Source organism: Tachysurus fulvidraco, chromosome 11, assembly GCF_022655615.1.
Source record: "Tachysurus fulvidraco isolate hzauxx_2018 chromosome 11, HZAU_PFXX_2.0, whole genome shotgun sequence".
In the NCBI taxonomy this organism is placed as follows: domain Eukaryota; kingdom Metazoa; phylum Chordata; class Actinopteri; order Siluriformes; family Bagridae; genus Tachysurus; species Tachysurus fulvidraco.
The window spans coordinates 3,192,460-3,210,268 of NC_062528.1; the positions used below are offsets into that span (position 1 = coordinate 3,192,460).

Below are 17,809 nucleotides of genomic sequence, written 5' to 3' on the forward strand. Positions count from 1 at the left end.
GAACTCTGGGACTATCAGGAATTCATTTGCAAATGTGGTGTATACTAATCAACCACTTCATTTTAAGGCTAATTAAACTTTATCTTTAATGGAATCTTTTTTTTTTTTTCATGCGCATTGTATTGCTCGTGCATTTCCCCACTTGGTCGTACTTAGCGTTGCAGCACAGTGATCAGAGTTAAAATATTGCTATGGAATCTATAATTTGTACTTTATTTGACTGGCTGTAACCGAGCCAAGAATTGCTCGCCAAAGGGCCGCCCTGGCTAGAATCTTTAACAAAGGATGGATACCATGTCTGCAGTCCTAAATTATACTTTACCTTAACAAGACACTTTTTAGAAGAAGCCTTTGTTAGTCTTTACTTGTCACATATATTCATTCAGACATTCATTCATTCATGTTCTACCGCTTATCCGAACTTCTCGGGTTCACGGGGAGCCTGTAACTATCTCAGGCGTCATCGGGCATCAAGGCAAGATACACCCTGGATGGAGTGCCAACCCATCGCAGGGCACACACACACACTCTCATTCACTCACGCACTACAGACAATTTTCCAGAGATGCCAATCAACCTACCATGCATGTCTTTGGATCGGGGGAGGAAACCGGAGTACCCAGAGGAAACCCCCGAGGCACGGGGAGAACATGCAAACTCCACACACACAAGGCGGAGGCGGGAATCGAACCCCCAACCCTGGAGGTGTGAGGCGAACGTGCTAATCACTAAGCCACCGTGACCCCCCCCCCCCTTGTAAAATTCTTCTCTTTGCAAAAACAGGGGAAAGCTGGGGTCAGACATAATACAACAGCCCCAGAGTAGAGAGGGTAAAGAGCCCAACAGTGGCAGCTAGTGTCAGACTTACCTGACTGACCTTCTTATTAACAACCTAGCCTTAACCATTTGAGCAACCACTGACCCTACCTACTGTACCTACCTACCTACCTGGACATACGTCAGAATTAAACATGAAAATATGGCACCACAGAACTTCTCCTATACTACAAAACGTACAGATGCATCGTGGAAACAGAGTGTATAGTGTGCTTCAAGTCCAATGTTCAGTACATGCAGTCCAGTGCATATATTGAGGCCTCACCTCTCCAGTATTCTGAGACTATTTTTAATCTTCATACTTGTTCTGGCTTGGCTGAGGAAAACCGATCAAACACATCACATAAGGTGCCAGCAATGGAAGTGATGGATGTGGAGAGGAAATTGCATTACTTAATATGGATGAGGAACTTGTATCCGACTGAAATGCTTTCTGGGCAAATTCTGGTCAAGAAGCCAAGTCGTTTTGACAATGCAGACGGCCACTTCAGACGGCTTGTCCAACAAGCTTCCCTTGGGCCAATAAAGTATCAAAACGTCATATAAGATGGTGCCCAGGATTCCCCAAAGTGGATGAGCTAAGGCAAAACAACTCTCACAGTTCCACAGATATTTTGTCTCTTTCTTTTTTACGTCTGCCTTCCTCCCTCCCTCCCTCCCTCCCTCCTTTTCATTCTCTCTTGAATCTCACGCCTGGCTTGATAGTGATGAATTGAGCCTGCGGAGCTACTTAACAGGCTCGGTGGCAGCCAGCCTTCTCTGTAGAGAAATGAATAGTGGACATATATAACACAATCTTGCCCTGCCTCAGCCAATTCATTTAACAAATGAGCATTGTGTTGTAATGTAATCTATGGGGAGATTTATAATTAGCGGAGATGAAAGGAAAGGAGAGAGACCGAATGTCATCATGAGTAGTTTCTGATAATAAATATATTAATTAATTCATTAATCTGACTGCTGGACTCGACTGATTGCTTAATTGATTGACTGATAGATTGCAGTGGATCAATAAATGGATTCGAACATTTTCAATATTTTATTTGATGTGTTACCCGGATACAGTAGAGAGGCTAAAAACAAGCTATCTGCTCTACTATTCGTATTTTATGACTGGTTATGCAAAAGCACTATGAGTAAACCTATCAACAAAGAAAGAGAAAGGACGCTGATCATGCAGACCACTGAGAGCTGAGATGGGAAACCCTAGACGGCTCTGTTTGTGTATACCGTTTTTTTTTTATCCTGACACTACAGTGCAAGAGAGACCCCTACTAGCAATTGCCGATACTGCACATAAAATATGAGCACACAGAGAAGAAAAGGACGGGAACAAGACAGTGACCCTAGATAACTCCATTCATTTTCCAAATCATTGTCTATATTCCTTACATATATGGTATTTGTCCTTTTTATAAATCCTGCCTTAGCCCCAGTGAGAGATGAGGCCGCAAAACCAAACAGAGTTAATGACTGCAGTATACAATCAAGCACAATTCAATGAACATGAGTGATCAAAACCAGGACATGTCATTAAAGCCTTAGATGGAACATAGGTTAATGCTGTAAATTAGGACAAACATCATGTATTAAAATGTTGTATTTGTTTTATTTTATACTCTGTATGCTTTTCAGGTTTGGAAATCTAGTGCCGATAGTGGAAATGGACCCCGGAGCTGATCTCAGCTTCTAATTAGGGCTTTAAGGACTGACTAACTTCGACAAGGACATTCGGATTAGCATTGGGTTTGCTAATTAGTGCTTGAAACTAGGGGAAAAAGAACCCTACCATGTTTTAGAATCACAAATGCGGCATGACACCGATTAACAATGCTAATACGTAAAAACCGCCAATGAGTGGTTATGATGAAACCTTGCAGTAATACTGTCTCTAGTTCACAATCGCCAAGGAATGCACGTGATAGGGATTCATGTCAGCACAGAGTGAAACGTGAATGAGTCACTCTCAGTGCAGTAACGATGTTCCAGCTGAAAGGGATTAAAAGTTGCAGGAGAACTGACCACTGAAATTCCAAATCCCAAAGCTAAATCCAGGTTCCAAAGCCAGATTTTCCAGATTCCAATTCCAGATTTAACTTAATCAAAATGTGCAAAAGCTCATAACGATTTGGAATTTGTTGGATTTGAAGATCTAGTGGGCTAGAACCTTTTTTACTTGGCATTTCAACTCCAGCCAGATGTTTGAGGAGTTAAAGAACACTGGAGATTTGAAACAAGCTGTTGTGTAAAAAAAACTAAACTGGCAAGCTTCCAACAACGATTCTTTCAAATTTATCCAAACCACAGTTAGACCTCTTCATCCAGCTTAATGCCTCATGCCAGCTATAACGCATGATGCCAAGACCTTCTGAGAACATCTAAACTCAGAACATTTGAACTCTTCTTCAAATATGACAGACATAATTTGCATTATAAACACACGTTAAGGATGCGTGACGGTGCATATTGCCTGGGTGGACTCTATAACATCCATGAGGTTTCTCATGGTAGAGATGGAAAGCCAGAAAGTCAAAGCCAGAAGTGTTCTGCAGTGTTCCCGAAAGTTGTCACACATGTTGCAGGAAATCTACATCATTTGTGGAGGATAATTCTTTTATATAAACTAGAAGCTTATATATTGTACCAGCAAGTGGCTTGACTTGAGCAGTCCATCTGTCTATATATCTCTCCACTCCCTCTACCTCCTCCACATCCCACCCACATGGGGGTCTTCACCTATTCAGCAAATGACATCAGGAGGTTTTATATAAATCTCTGACACTAGGCAGGATAATTACGATTTACTGACAGCTAGTGCATCACCTTGTATTATATATATTAAAATTGATCACATATATAATTTGTTATAAAGGAAATAATAATAATTGAGCATGAGGTAGAAAATTTCTGCAATATACAGTGCTTGTAGGGCGATTATGTGCATATCAAGATTTGCTCCACTCAACTATTCTATCAAAACAGGAGTTGACACTCACTCACTCACTCACTCACTCACACACACACACTCAGATGATGAAGACATCCGGCTTTTATTGCCTACCTTGAAATGCGAGAAGCGCGAAAAACGCCAGGATCCAAACTGCGGGTATCCAAATGCAACTCATCTTTGTACTGAACCGAACCGAACCGAGTTAAAGGTTTCCGACAATGCGCCCGAATTCTGCCTGATTCCTCTTTTTCTACTCGCGTCGTCCTCCTCTTCTCTCTGCTCTGTTCTTCAGTCTCTGACTGCGCTGCGCTGCGCTGTGCCCGACGCGGAGAGGAAAAAGTGCAAATGCGCTTCGGGAAAGGGGAGGAGGAGGAGGAGGAGGTGGTGTGTGTGTGTGTGTGTGTGTGTGTGTGTGTGTGTGTGTGTGTGTGTGTGTGTGTGTGTGTGTGTGTGTGTGTGTGTGTGTGTGTGTTAGGAGGATGCGCGCTCCCGCTGCTCGTGAACGGCGCGGTGATGGATAGTACTTGAAGATGATGCTCACGCACCGCACCGCGCAAACACTTGCTCAGATGCCCTGGATTTGTAAAGCAATAATAATAATAATAATAATAATAATAATAATAATAATAATAATAATAATAATAATAATAATAAAATACAGCTTTCATTTTTCACATACACTATACATTACAGAACAGCAAAATTCTTCTTCCCAGTTTCTCACATACAGTGACAGAGCAGAAAGGTCAGAAAGTTAAGGACCTTAGATAAGGGCACAAGACATGCAGCTCGAATCCTCAACCTTCTGATCAGTAACAAGAGCCCTAACCACCGAGCCACCATTGGCTGACAAACTGGCTTGGGAATAGATCAAACCCATGACCTTGTTGGTTATTAGTGCCATAAAACAAACCAAACTGAAATAAATATCCTAATCATCATCTTAAAGTTGGCCAGAAAGAAAAAATAAATTGCTTAAAATAAAGGCTATTACTATCTACTATAAAAGCTGACATGTCTGAAGCAAATTAGTAATCATCATCATCATCATCATCATCATAAAGCTTATTATGGAGCCTGCGTATAGACTGCTATTTTTCCAAGAAGAATTCCTACTTCCTGCCCAGTGTTCCTGGGGCAAACTCTGGCTCAGCTCTGAGACTGAGAAGTAAGAAAGTGCTTACTAAAGATTCACAAATAATGAACACCATGAATGAATGAATGAATGAATGAATATATTGAGTGTGAGTGTGTATGTAGTCTTTGATCAGTCTCTGACTCAGATCCACACAACATTCCAATTTCAACCATCCCTTAAAATAGACACTCATTATGATCTAAATGAATGCTCTGAACAGAATTTTTTTTGGGTCAAGGTCACTTATACGCTCTTTTGGAAAGAACATATCTGCAAATATAATGAACATCTCAATCCCTTTGAATACAAGTATGTAATATAAATAAATCTAGTTCAGATGCTATTATGTACAAAACACAGCCATCTCACTCTCTCCCTCTTTTAATATTCATACTCATTATATGTGCTATCATTTATATGAGTGATCAGTTGTTCAATATGTCTTACATCTTTTCCCATTTGCTCAGTCTCAGGTTACACAAGTTCACAACTCCAAGCTTGAATGTTATAAACCCATTACTGCTCATGATAAACCAATAATGCCAGTGTGAAATATCTATCTACTAGCAGCTAATTGCCAAAAACAGCTATATACACAGTGATTAAGATTTCAGTCTCGCTGACTCTCAGGCCTTTTAATATTTGTGTGTGCTAATGAGTTCCTTTAGCTCGCAGGGAAATGTAGAACCTTCAGGCACTGCATCAAAATTAGTTAGTGTTTAATGAATTGTCCGAGACAGAACTTGATTTATTTGGCTAATAATCTCTGAAAAGCCTGCTTAGAAGCATCTTGCGTCTTGGGGTGTTCAAACCCAAAGAGATGCCTGAAGCTTGTGTTCTTCTTCAGTAATATCCCCTGCTGTTGGCATTGCTTAGAACCTGACATCCTACTCAGTTCAGTTCAAATGCAGAGAACTTGGACGTGCGTTTAGATGGTTCAAAGACATGTATTCTGTTTGAGGAATAGACTAAAGTGGATATTTGCCTTCTAACTAACGGACTAATAGACGTCGAAGGATCTCAAAAGGCAGAACCAGACGTCATTTGTTCTTCTCTTATTAAGTTCTTGGCATGGCATTTGGGAATCAGTGTCCTCTTGTAGTGAATTAGATAAGAAGCAAGTCATTCAAGTGTTAATTAATGTCAGGACAAGGGCATAGTACTTGCAAATCCTGTTTAACTCGTTGGCTTTAATTCATCGATATATCACCGGGGAATGTTCCTAGCCTTGCATCTGATAGCATGTTCATCTGATCTGAGATTGACTTAGATGTGATTGTATCTGCACCGTTAGATGGTATCTCCAGACTAATGATATTATACAATGGCCTTTTGAAGCTACAGATATTATAGTTTTATTAGGTGGTGCAGGCTTTATAGAGACTGTTGAAGGCTGGGTGCCAGGCTTTGCATTACTTTAAGTTGCTGCAACATCTGTTAGGTGAAGTGGGAGCTCTGACATCTGTTGGTTGAGGTCCTGAAATTGGATTGGGTTTCGTAGACTTTATAGACTTGGTCACCGTGAGCTAGGTCACTGCAGAGGTACTCAACATCCAGGAGATTTCTTCTTTTCATTTAAGAGCAGGTCACGTATTTGTATTCCTTTATTCCAGAACAATTTCTTCAACCATTACACATTTCTTTTAATTGTCATGTGTAACATTCGGTGCAGTGGAACTATGAAATGAGTTTGATATCGAAGTTAATAAGACAAAAGGCATAAGACATAATAAGACATAAGACTTTTTTTCTAAGCACTGAAACTGGAGACTCCTTCCCTACATGTTAAATAAACGTGTCCTTATAGAAAATAATATGGACATATCAACCATGACATGCATTTTCTATCCGTTTATGTGAAGCATCTGAAATATTAATAAGTATTTAAAAATCTATATTATATCTATAAATCTATATTTAAATCTATATTAAATAATATAGAAACAGCTACCTGCTGTTGGAAAATTGAAGGGATCTACACTAATAACCTAGTCTTCAGCAAATATCACAAAGTCTCCACAATAGACATTCCTACTGTTCTGTTAGAGTTTAAATGTTACATTATTTGAGCTATTCTTCGATTTTGCTAGGTATTAGAATTTTTTTTTTTGTAATCTGACAGAGTAAAGAAGGAAATGAAAATCTGAGGAATTGTTCAATATTCATAGCCATGTTCTTATGTGTTCTTCTAATTCAAAACTTAAAGTAAGGCCTAGGGGGGCACGGTGGCTTAGTGGTTAGCATGTTCGCCTCACACCTTCAGGGTTGGGGGTTCGATTTCCTGCCTCCGCCTTGTGTGTGTGGAGTTTGCATGTTCTCCCCGTGCCTCGGGGGTTTCCTCCGGGTACTCCGGTTTCCTCCCCCGGTCCAAAGACATGCATGGTAGGTTGATTGGAATCTCTGGAAAATTGTCCGTAGTGTGTGATTGCGTGAGTGAATGAGAGAGTGTGTGTGTGTCCTGTGATGGGTTGGCACTCCGTCCAGGGTGTATCCTGCCTCGATGCCCGATGACGCCTGAGATAGGCACAGGCTCCCCGTGACCCGAGAAGTTCGGATAAGCGGTAGAAAATGAACGAATGAATGAAAGTAAGACCTAGAAAAACTAATATCTGAATAACATTTTAATACTTCTGACAATATTTTAGAGATAATCTAGAACTAATTGGTGAATTTCTCAGGACTGGCTCGAAACTAAAGAATAAGTCTTCTTAAGAGAGTATACCTTCTGTCAGAAGTATACGAGGTATTTCATGTATTCCAGAGTTTTGTACAGTAGGTGCTCAGTGGTTGTGTTGATCACTACAAGCGGTATATAGAGTCTGTGATTTTTGAGTAGATCAGAGTCTCAATGGATATTGAAGATGTCAAAGAATCCTTTGGTGTATTGGAGATAATATAGAGACTGATTGGGTATTAACCCTGATATAAAGACTCTCCTTAAAGAGAAGAAGAGGGTTTTTAAATTGGGAAACAAGGAAGAACTGAAAACTGTTCAGAGAGAACTGAAAAAGAAGATCAGGGAAGGAAAAGCATGCTACAGGAGGATGATGGAGGATCAGCTGCAGCAGAACAACGTCAGTGGTGTGTGGAAGGGGCTCACAACCATCACGGGTCATAAGGAGTCCAGTTCTCAGGCTGAGTGTGACCAGAAGTGGGTGAAATATCTAAATTTATTCTTTAACAGATTTGATCAGCCACTCTCCCCTGCCCCCATACAGTCCCCTCTGCTGCAACCCCCCTTCTCTGCTTCCACAGTAAGCTGCTCCAGCCCCACCTCTCTCTGCACCGCTATCAGCTCACAGCCTACACACAACACACCAAACCCCCCCCCTCCCCGCCAATTCCCTCCAGCCCCAAATCCAACCAATACACACTGCCCCTTACAGAAGCCCAGGTGAGAATGGAGCTCAGGAAGATCAAGGTGAGGAAGGCTGCGGGTCCAGACGGCATCAGCTCCAGGCTCCTTAAGACCTGTGCAGACCAGCTGTGCGGCATATTGCTGTACATGTTTGACCTGAGCCTGAAGCTGGGCAAGGTGCCACAGCTATGGAAAACATCCTGCATGGTGCCTGTACCACGCACCCAAAAGGCTTTGGGGACTACCGACCAGTAGCACTAACCTCGCATCTGATGAAGACATTGGAGTGGCTGGTGTTCACTCATCTCCGACCTCTGGCGAGTGCATCAATAGATCCACTTCAGTTTGCCTACCAACTAGGGGTGTGCATGGATAGTCGAACATTCGAATATTCGGTCTGCTGTAAGTATTCGATAAATAAAAATGATATTCGAATTTCGCTATATTTATTTTTGAACATTATCAGAGCATTTTCCTTGATGCGAGTGGCGCGGGTGCAGCCGCCGCCACCAACGATGGAGAGGATGCGGCAATGCCCGCTCGTCGGAAAAGGCTGAGCCAGTTCTTCGGCGATGATTACAGAGAATCCAGCCGAGACGAGTGGGAACAGTTCTTGCTGGAGCCATGTATTCCACCAGATGAGGATCCGATTCAGTGGTGGAACGAAAACACGAAGCGCTTCACAAAACTTAGTCGCTTAGCACACCGTTACTTGTGTGTCACGGGAACTTCTGTGCCGTCAGAGCGTGTTTTCTCCGCAGCCGGCCTTATTGTTAACAGACTAAGGAGCCGACTTCCCCTCGATCATGTTGACATGCTTGTGTTCCTTAACAAGAACATGTAAAACAATAGAAAGAAAGCAAAAAAGATTTGCTGACAGTTTAAAAGTTTCAAAGTTAAATATAGCCTAGGCTACGTTCTGTACAATAGCCTAATTGCTGCAGGCGCTTTATTTACGTTTTTTTTTTTTGTTTACTTTTTTTTGCTTTTGCTCTGTACTTTTTTGTTTGTTTGCACACATTGTTAAAGGTTTTCAGCTACAAAACAGGATGTAGCATAATGTTTAAGTTTATTGTGTATAAGCTTGTTCAAAAATGACGGAAACAATAAATGTTACTTAAAAATAACGTCTGTCTCATTAAACTCAATTTAAATAAATGAATATTCGAATATTCGTTTTTTGTGAGCTCAAATATTCAAATGTGATATTTGCGGAAAACGCCCATCCCTACTACCAACCTGGCATTGGAGTGGAAGACAGGAAGATGCTGTCATCTTTCTCCTAAACTGGGCTATTTCGCACCTGGAAAAGGCTGGGAGCACAGTGAGAGTCATGGCTTTTGACTTCTCTAGTGCTTTTAATACCATCCAACCTGTGCTCCTGAGGGATAAGATGGTGTATATGGGAGTGGACCATCATCTGTCTGCTGGATATTGGACTAAATCACAGACTGACCACAGTATATGAGGACTCGTGACTGTGAGTCTGACATGGTTGTCTGCAACACTGGAGCCCCGCAGGGAACGGTTCTGTCCCCGTTCCTCATCACTGTCTACACTGCAGACTTCATGTTCAGCTCAGCAACCTGTCACCTACAGAAGTTCTCTGATGACTCTGCCATGGAGTACAGTACAGAGGACTGATCCAGAACTTTGTGGACTTTGTGCCAACGGAGCTGCCTCCAGTTAAATGTGGGGAAAACCAAGGAACTGGTGGTGGATTTCCGTAGGCACAAACAAACTTCATTACCCCCAGTGATCATTCAGTGGAAGGACATTGTGAGAGTGGACTCCTGAAAATACCTGGGTGTTCATCTGAACAGCAAACTGGACTGGAAAGTCAATACTGTGGCAATCTATAACAAAGGGCAGAGCAGACTCTTTCTGCTGAGGAGACTTAGGTCTTTTGGAGTGCAGGGAGAGCTACTGAAGACCTTTTTTGACTCTGTGGTGGCCTCAGCCTTATTCTATGGTGTGGTATACTGGTGCATTAGCATCTCTAATGCAGAAAGGAAGAGACTGGACAAGCTGATCGGGAAGGCCAGCTCAGTCCTGGGGATTCCTCTGGACACTGTACAGGAGGTGGGAGAAAGGAAGATGGTAGCAAAACTATCATCATGAGAACGGAGAACGACTCTCACCCCCTGTATGAAACGGTTTCATCTCTGAGCAGCTCCTTCGGTGACAGACTGTAACATCCTAAGTGACTGAAGGAGCGATACAGAAGCTCTTTTCTCCCTGCTGCTATTAGACCGTACAATCAAAGCTGCTCCCAGTGAACCAGTCACCATAATTACACACTGGATTACTGTTTAACTGCAATAATAACAATAACAAAGTATTTTTAAACATGTGCAATAACAGAATTTTAAAAAACAGAATAAAAAAAAACATGCAATATTACCTGTGTACAATATGTCTGTTAGTGTAACTACTTACTCGTGGTCTCTTTTTTCTTCTTTGTATTTATACATTGTGTTGTGTATATACTGTATATTTTATTATGACTTTTTTTTTTTAATATATTTGCATTTCTTTCTCTTTGCTGTTGTAACAGATAAAGTTCCCCGTTGTGGGACGAATAAAGATATATCTTATCTTATTAATGATTATATAGTTTGTCTAAATATTGAAGAGATTTTAGACTCTACTGGTTATTGGAGATGTTACAGGGTCTCACTGGATATCAGAGATGCCTTTTGGGATTTAAAGATGTCACAGAGTCTGTTTGGGTATTGAGGATGTCACAGAGTCTGTATGGGGATTGCAGATGTCACAGAGTCTGGGTTTGGTGTTAAGGATGTCACAGATTTTGTCTTGCTACTGAGGCTGACAGATTCTGGATTGGGTATTGAGTATCTCACAGAATCCATTTGGGTATTAAAAATATCACAGAGTCTGTTTGGGTATTGAGGATGTCATAGTGTTTGTCTGGGTATCGGAGATGTCACAGAGTCTGGCAGAGTATTGAGGATTGAGGGTCACACAGTCTAGATTGGATATTGAGGATGTCACATAATCCGTTTGGGTATTGAGGATGTCACAGAGTCTGTATGGGGATTGCAGATGTCACAGAGTCTGGGTTGGGTGTTAAGGATGTCAGTGTTTGTCTGGGTATCGGAGATGTCACAGAGTCTGGCAGAGTGCTCAGGATGTCACAGGGTCTGGATTGGGTATTGAGGATATCACACAGTCTAGATTGGATGTTGAGGATGTCACATAATCTGTTTGGGTATTGAGGATATCACAGAGTCTGTATGGGGATTGAGGATATCACAGAGTCTGATTGGGTATTGAGGATGTCAAAGAGTCTGTTTGGGTATTGAGGATGTCATAGTGTCTGTATGGGGATTGCAGATGTCACAGAGTCTGGGTTGGGTGTTAAGGATGTCACAAAGTCTGGCTGGGTATCGAGGATGCCATAGAGTATGTTTGGATATTGAGGATGTCACAGAGTCTGGATTGGGTATTAAGGATGTCACAAAGTCTGGCTGAGTATTGAGGATGTCATAGAGTCTGCTTAGATATTAAAGATGTCACAGTGTCTGGATTGGTTATTGAGGATATCACAGTTTGTTTGGGAATTGGGAATGTCACAGAGTCTGACCTGGTATTGAAGATGTCACAGATTCTGTCTTGCTACTGAGGCTGACACAGAGTCTGATTGGGTATTGAGGATGTCATAGTGTTTGTCTGGGTATTGGAGATGTCACAGAGTCTGGCAGAGTATTGAGGATGTCACGGAGACTGACTGAGTACTCAGGATGTCACAGGGTCTGGATTGGGTATGGAGGATATCACACAGTCTAGATTGGGTATTGAGGATGTCTGTCCGAGTAGTGGAGATGTCACATAGACTGACTGAGTATTGAGCTGGTCACAGAGTCTGACCTGGTATTGAGCCGGTCACAGAGACTAACTGAGTATTGAGGATGTCAGGTATTGGAGATATTCTAGAGTCTAACAGGGAGTCTAGTCTTTGGAACTTCTGATTTTGTCTGGAGTCTGAAGTCTGTCTGGATATTCAGAAATCTAGAAATAGCCAGTGGTCTAAATGGTAATTGAGTGTATTCTGGAAGTGAGTATTGGGAAATGACTGACTGAGGTTTTTTTTGGATAACCTGCTACTCTCTTCACCAACTCCAGCTGCTATAACATCTGCTTTGTTGCTCTATGATCAAGAGAATCTGCTGAACAGTTTAGTCTCTCCATCTCCTTGCCAGAATTCCCTCCGTAATCAAATTCATGAGGCCCTCAACATGTGCTTGATTTACATCTCGAAAAAAAGTTGTGTCATAGAACCGAGTGACAAACAGCTGCTAAAATCCTTCACCTATAACTACGTGTCTCTTGTATTTAGAGAGAAGCAGCCAGTGACTAATTTTTGTAGACCTTTTCTTGCCTTAAGGACTGGGTCCATGTAATTTGAGTGTAATACAAAAATTATTCTTTTTAGCTTGGAGTAAAGTCCTTCTCTTTTTTTTAACAAGGTCTCTGTGCAACACACCTTTGATTGCTCATAATAGTGATGTACAGTAATAGACAGCTGGCTTTCAGTGTTATTACACTTATTATAGTTAATTCTCATAATTACATTGAAATGTTGGGCTTACCCTGAAAAGGTCTTCTTCAGTTGCTGATATATAAATAATATATTCACAAATAATAACTGTCATGTTAATAAGCTGGTGTTTAACAGATAACGGCCTTGCATTCATGTTTATACCGAAATGACTATTTGAAATACACAATACAGGTTCCAGACAAAATACAGAAAATAATAAATGTCTAGGAGACGGACGGCAACTGAAAGGATGCCTCAAATATGCTTGTTTTCTATAACTTCAGATCTGACGGTGATGGAAGGAGTCTCTGGTGCTGCCGCTTTGTAACAGTCAAAGGTAAAGCATTGACGTTAAGGTTTCAGAGGCAATGATGCACTCAAGACTGTCTACTTATTTATTTATTAGTGAAAACAGTTTAATTTTTGGAGTATCCTATTCCGGTTTATTTTGCTTTGTTTTTGTTTGACCTTTCATTTATCCAAGCAAGCCACTTAGAGCAATTCTTATTTACAAAAGGTATGCTAGATTAATCTATATGCATCATGAATAATGGGGGGGCATAAAAGCCTTTATTATCGCCACATATACATTACAGCACAGTGGAATTCTTTTCTTCACATACCCCAAATGAGGAGATTGGGGTCAGAGTGCAGGAGCAGCTATGATACAGCTCCCCTGGAGCAGGGAGGGTTGGGGGCCTTGCTCAAGGGCCCAGCAGTGGAACCCCTGCTTGAACCCTGACCCTCCGATCAACAACCCAGAGCCTTAACCACTTCCCCCCAAAATTGAATAATTAATTGAATAGAATAATAATATCATGTCCGATAATACAATCACCACAACACAGTTATAATATGAATGAAAGTGACTTTATAGATGTTAACATAGTCACAGCTCATAATATTGCTAAATTTGCATTAAAACAAAAACAAAACAAAAAACCCTAACTTAACCAAAGCGCTCTTCGGAAGCTGAAAGAGTCAACTCTTTTTGCTGAGTCAAATGAGTGGATTTGACTCACTTTAAGAAGTCATAAATCCCAAACCGACTCTTTGTTATTACCATGACTGGCATCCATTTAGGTCAGGATTAGGTGAATTATTTTTACTTTATAAAATTGTGTCAACGTGGTTAAGTGAGTCTCTGCTTGCCAAGCCTTTGTTGGCACTCATGAAGGTCCAGGAGACCTAAAAGATAAAAAAGTTAAATAACACATTTTACCCGCAGGCTCTGCTTTGCATTCTGAAAAAACATTAGAATCCATGACAGCTTTAAAAAAAAGAAAAAAATAACTCCTGCAACATGAATTATTCAGTCGCTCAATAGCGCCCTCAAGGACGTGCCTTCTCTGCATATAATAACAAATAATCGCAGCTTTGTTCCCCCTTTCTCTCTTTTTTTCTTCTGACACGGTTCTTTAAATTTTGATGGTTGTAAAGTGTTTCTGTTTTTGTGCTTTTGCTCAGGTTGTGTTTACAGACGAAAGGCGAGGAAGCAAAGAATTGTTCTGTTAATAGACGTATGAGAAAAATTTGCACTTGGGTTCAGGGCTGTGCTCCGAACTTGGGTGCCTGAGTCAGGGGAAAAAAAAACAAAAAAAAGTGTTGAATAAGACATTCAGAGTATAAGAATATGAGAATTGATATATTTATAATTATTTTACATGAATTGTATTTGCTAACTATAATGTGTTGTATGTAATTATGTCGCTTTGTAGAAGCCAACATTCTGTTTTCCTATTTAAGCTTAGATAAAAAATTATCAGGAGTAACTCCTCCTAGGGCTTTCGGGCCACATGAACCAATTTGGATATGTTGTAGACCCTGGTCTGAAGTTTGTTGCTATTACTTTTCTAAGCGATCCTAGTTCCGGTACTTACGGTACCGGGTCTCAAAGTGGCCTTTTTTCCCCATAGACTCCCATTATAAAATTTGGAGGTTTATAACTCGGCAAGCTGTTGAACTATCTACACCAAACTCAACCAGCTCCTTTAGGGTGAGACTCTGAACAAAGGTTTAAATTGGTGTACCGACTGGCCTTTCGGTTGTGCCACAGCCCCGCCCCCAAAATATGCAAAATCAAAAAAACTTTTTACAACATGGACATGTGACATATCAAATCACTCAGAACAATAAGGGGACCTCCCTCACGGATATTCTGATGACATCACATGCTCGTCTCCACTTGCCTCCAAATGTTTTGGCACCCTAGCTTTCTGTCCACTTGCCTCCAAACGTAACACTGATCCTTATGCCACTCACCTCCAAAAAACACAGGCCTTTGCGAATACTTGCTTTGTCAAAGCCAACATCAAAGTTTGTCGTGACAAACTTTACAAATCTAGTTTTTCTTTGTGATTTTATAATTTTTTCACATCTGGCAGGAGGACTGCCGATGAAAATTAGCACTTGTGCTAACTCTGGTATTCTTTTACATTATTGTAATGTAATTAATGTACATTGTCCCCTTATGAAAGAAAGAAAGAAAAGAAAGAAAGAAAAAGTATTTACTGAACTTGCCCTGATGCTATAGCTTTATTGCTGATTGAGATATGTGCAAAAGTATCAGAAATACTCTCCCTGTCTATTAAAACAAATCCATTTTGATCCATTTGTCATTGTACTGAATTTCCTATGCAGACTGTCATGAAATCGAACGCGACATCCTGCTAGTGAACAGGACACGAGTGTTGATATTTAAAGCCAACTTCTCCAGCTCCATCAGCGATTTATTTATTCAGTGCAGTGAAGCAGGTGGACGAAGTACCTGAGGAGAAACGCTCCTGCTGAATGTCGGCTGTCAGGCAGAAACAGCGAGTGCGCTGCAGGTCGTCATTCGCCATCACCTGTGTCATTGTCAGTTACTGAACTTTTCAGGACACGACGGCATGAAAGTTAGAATGCTGAACGTGTTACAGGAAGAATTTTTTACACTTCTGGGAATTTTCATCCCCTCTGAGTCAGAAATATGGAGACATCTGACCTGATTTACATGAATGAATATGCTAACTTTAAGCCCCGCCCCCTGCCTCACAAGCTTAACAATTCATAATGTTTTATTAGATATAAAAATATACAAATTTAAACCAAGACCTTTATATACTAACGTAAAATCTAAACCTTTGTCATCCTCTATATATATATCTATCTTTCTGCCATATGTTCATCATACTGTAAAGTTTTGGCACCCCACCACTGCTCACCAGTGAGTTGTAAGTCCATTATGTAAGGAATAATAAGCCTTTGTGTTGGGCTGTTATAGGAAATAAGATGATGTGGAACAAATTTTCTATTACTACACCAGATTAGATTGCTTGTAAGTGATTTAAATATATTCCTGTTTTTTTTAAACATATTAAAGACTGGAAATTCTCCAATATTCCCATCTTCAATATACAATCAGATGTTTGAATAGTTAGAATAGTTTTATTTAATAAACAGGCACGTCATGCATTTATTGCTACTTTTAACGTTTGTCTTGTGAAAAAAAAAAATAATAATCAGTTCTCCCAAATGATGATGAGGATCGCTTTTGAGCCTTTCAAGGAGTCTTCCTCTTCCATATAAGGGAGTTTTTCCTTGCAACAGAAACCACAGTCACGTCAGGCATGATCAATACAAACACATGTAAATACAAGTCTAATATTAATCTTGAATCTTTGTGAGAATCTTTCTATAATTGGTACCCATTTTGTACTTTTTCCAATATTTCTTATGTTCTGTAAAGCTGCTTTGAGACAATGTCCACTGTTAAACTGTTGAGCTATACAAATAAATTTGACCTGAATTGAATCGAAGTTCTCATTTCCCTCTTTTTTCAATTTCTTTCTTAAAAGTTAATAATTGTTTGAGCAATTGGGAAAAAAAAAAAAAAGTAAAATCCTTTGTCATGAAGACGTCAGGTCTGGTTAAAGTTACAGCTGTTACAAAGTGCTGAAACTGGAGACTCCTTCCATAAATAAAACATTAACAATGCACAGAAAGCGTGTGAACGAGCCGTTGCTTTAGGAACAGTAAGGTATTAAAACAAAGCTGCTCATCACAGAGGCTTCTGAGACAGCGTTGATCTAAAAAGCCATGCCGGGTATAAACCCCAGACTGCCTCGTCCTTGGGGCAGCGGTATATAACAGCATATTTCTCTGGCACAGCCAGACAAAAGTAATCATACGGCTGCTGCTGAGGGCGAAATCCCTAAACAAATGATTACTCTGTGTCTGAAAAGCTACGAGCCTTCTGATGCAAAATTGATATCACCCACGGACGAGTGTACGGAAGTCACGGAAGGATAATTGCCTTCGCAGCTGGCACACTCGCCAAAACACTGAGGATCCGGACACTCTGCAGACCTCCACCATCAGGTAGACCGGCTTCTCGCTAATCCGATGGGGTTTTAATGAAGCACTTGACTTTCCTGCTGGTGGATGACCTTTCAGGGGAAAGAAAAAATAAATAAATAAATAAATGAGAGGAGGACAAACATTTTTCATATTGCAAAGTGGTAAATATTCACAATGTACCTTAAAAAAAATTATTCCAATATGTTTATAAAAAATCTGAAAAACTGTTAATTTGTTGATAATTCATATAATAATTCCTACAGATTTTTGCAATTTTGAGATCACAGAAATTAAAGCAAAAAAATCAATCAAACTCCACAATGTTCGGACAAGCTCACAATCTTTTTAAAAATTTCAGTGCATGGATCATGACTACGGCTAGAAAGGTAAAAAGTTTACATATAACTTTTCACTAGCTTGAAAGGAGAATCGATGAATTGGTGTTTCACACCATTTTCAATTAGATTTACAGAAAAAACGGCAACAAAGATTTTTTTAAAATGCTGTGGCAAAAACAGACATTTTTTAGACTTTAGCAATCGCACAATTCTGCTGAAATGATTACAATCATTTATTATTATTTTAGTAACGAGAGCATAAAGCTCAGGCTTTAACACAACACAA

General features: G+C 40.3%; 1 protein-coding gene and 1 long non-coding RNA gene across 2 annotated transcripts in view; both read right to left on the reverse strand.

Moving 5' to 3' along the window:
- Positions 1-4,132, reverse strand: part of LOC113637867 (limbic system associated membrane protein) — a 648,067-nt gene extending 643,935 nt beyond the window's left edge. Inside the window, exon 1 of the mRNA XM_027138783.2 lies at positions 3,899-4,132. Coding sequence (XP_026994584.1) covers positions 3,899-3,962 — 64 coding nt within the window. The 5' untranslated portion in view covers positions 3,963-4,132. The remainder of the gene's footprint in view (positions 1-3,898) is intronic.
- A 12,973-nt stretch (positions 4,133-17,105) lies between these two features.
- Positions 17,106-17,809, reverse strand: part of LOC125145920 — a 2,747-nt gene continuing 2,043 nt past the window's right edge. Inside the window, exon 2 of the long non-coding RNA XR_007144391.1 lies at positions 17,106-17,274. This is a non-coding gene — a long non-coding RNA (uncharacterized LOC125145920). The remainder of the gene's footprint in view (positions 17,275-17,809) is intronic.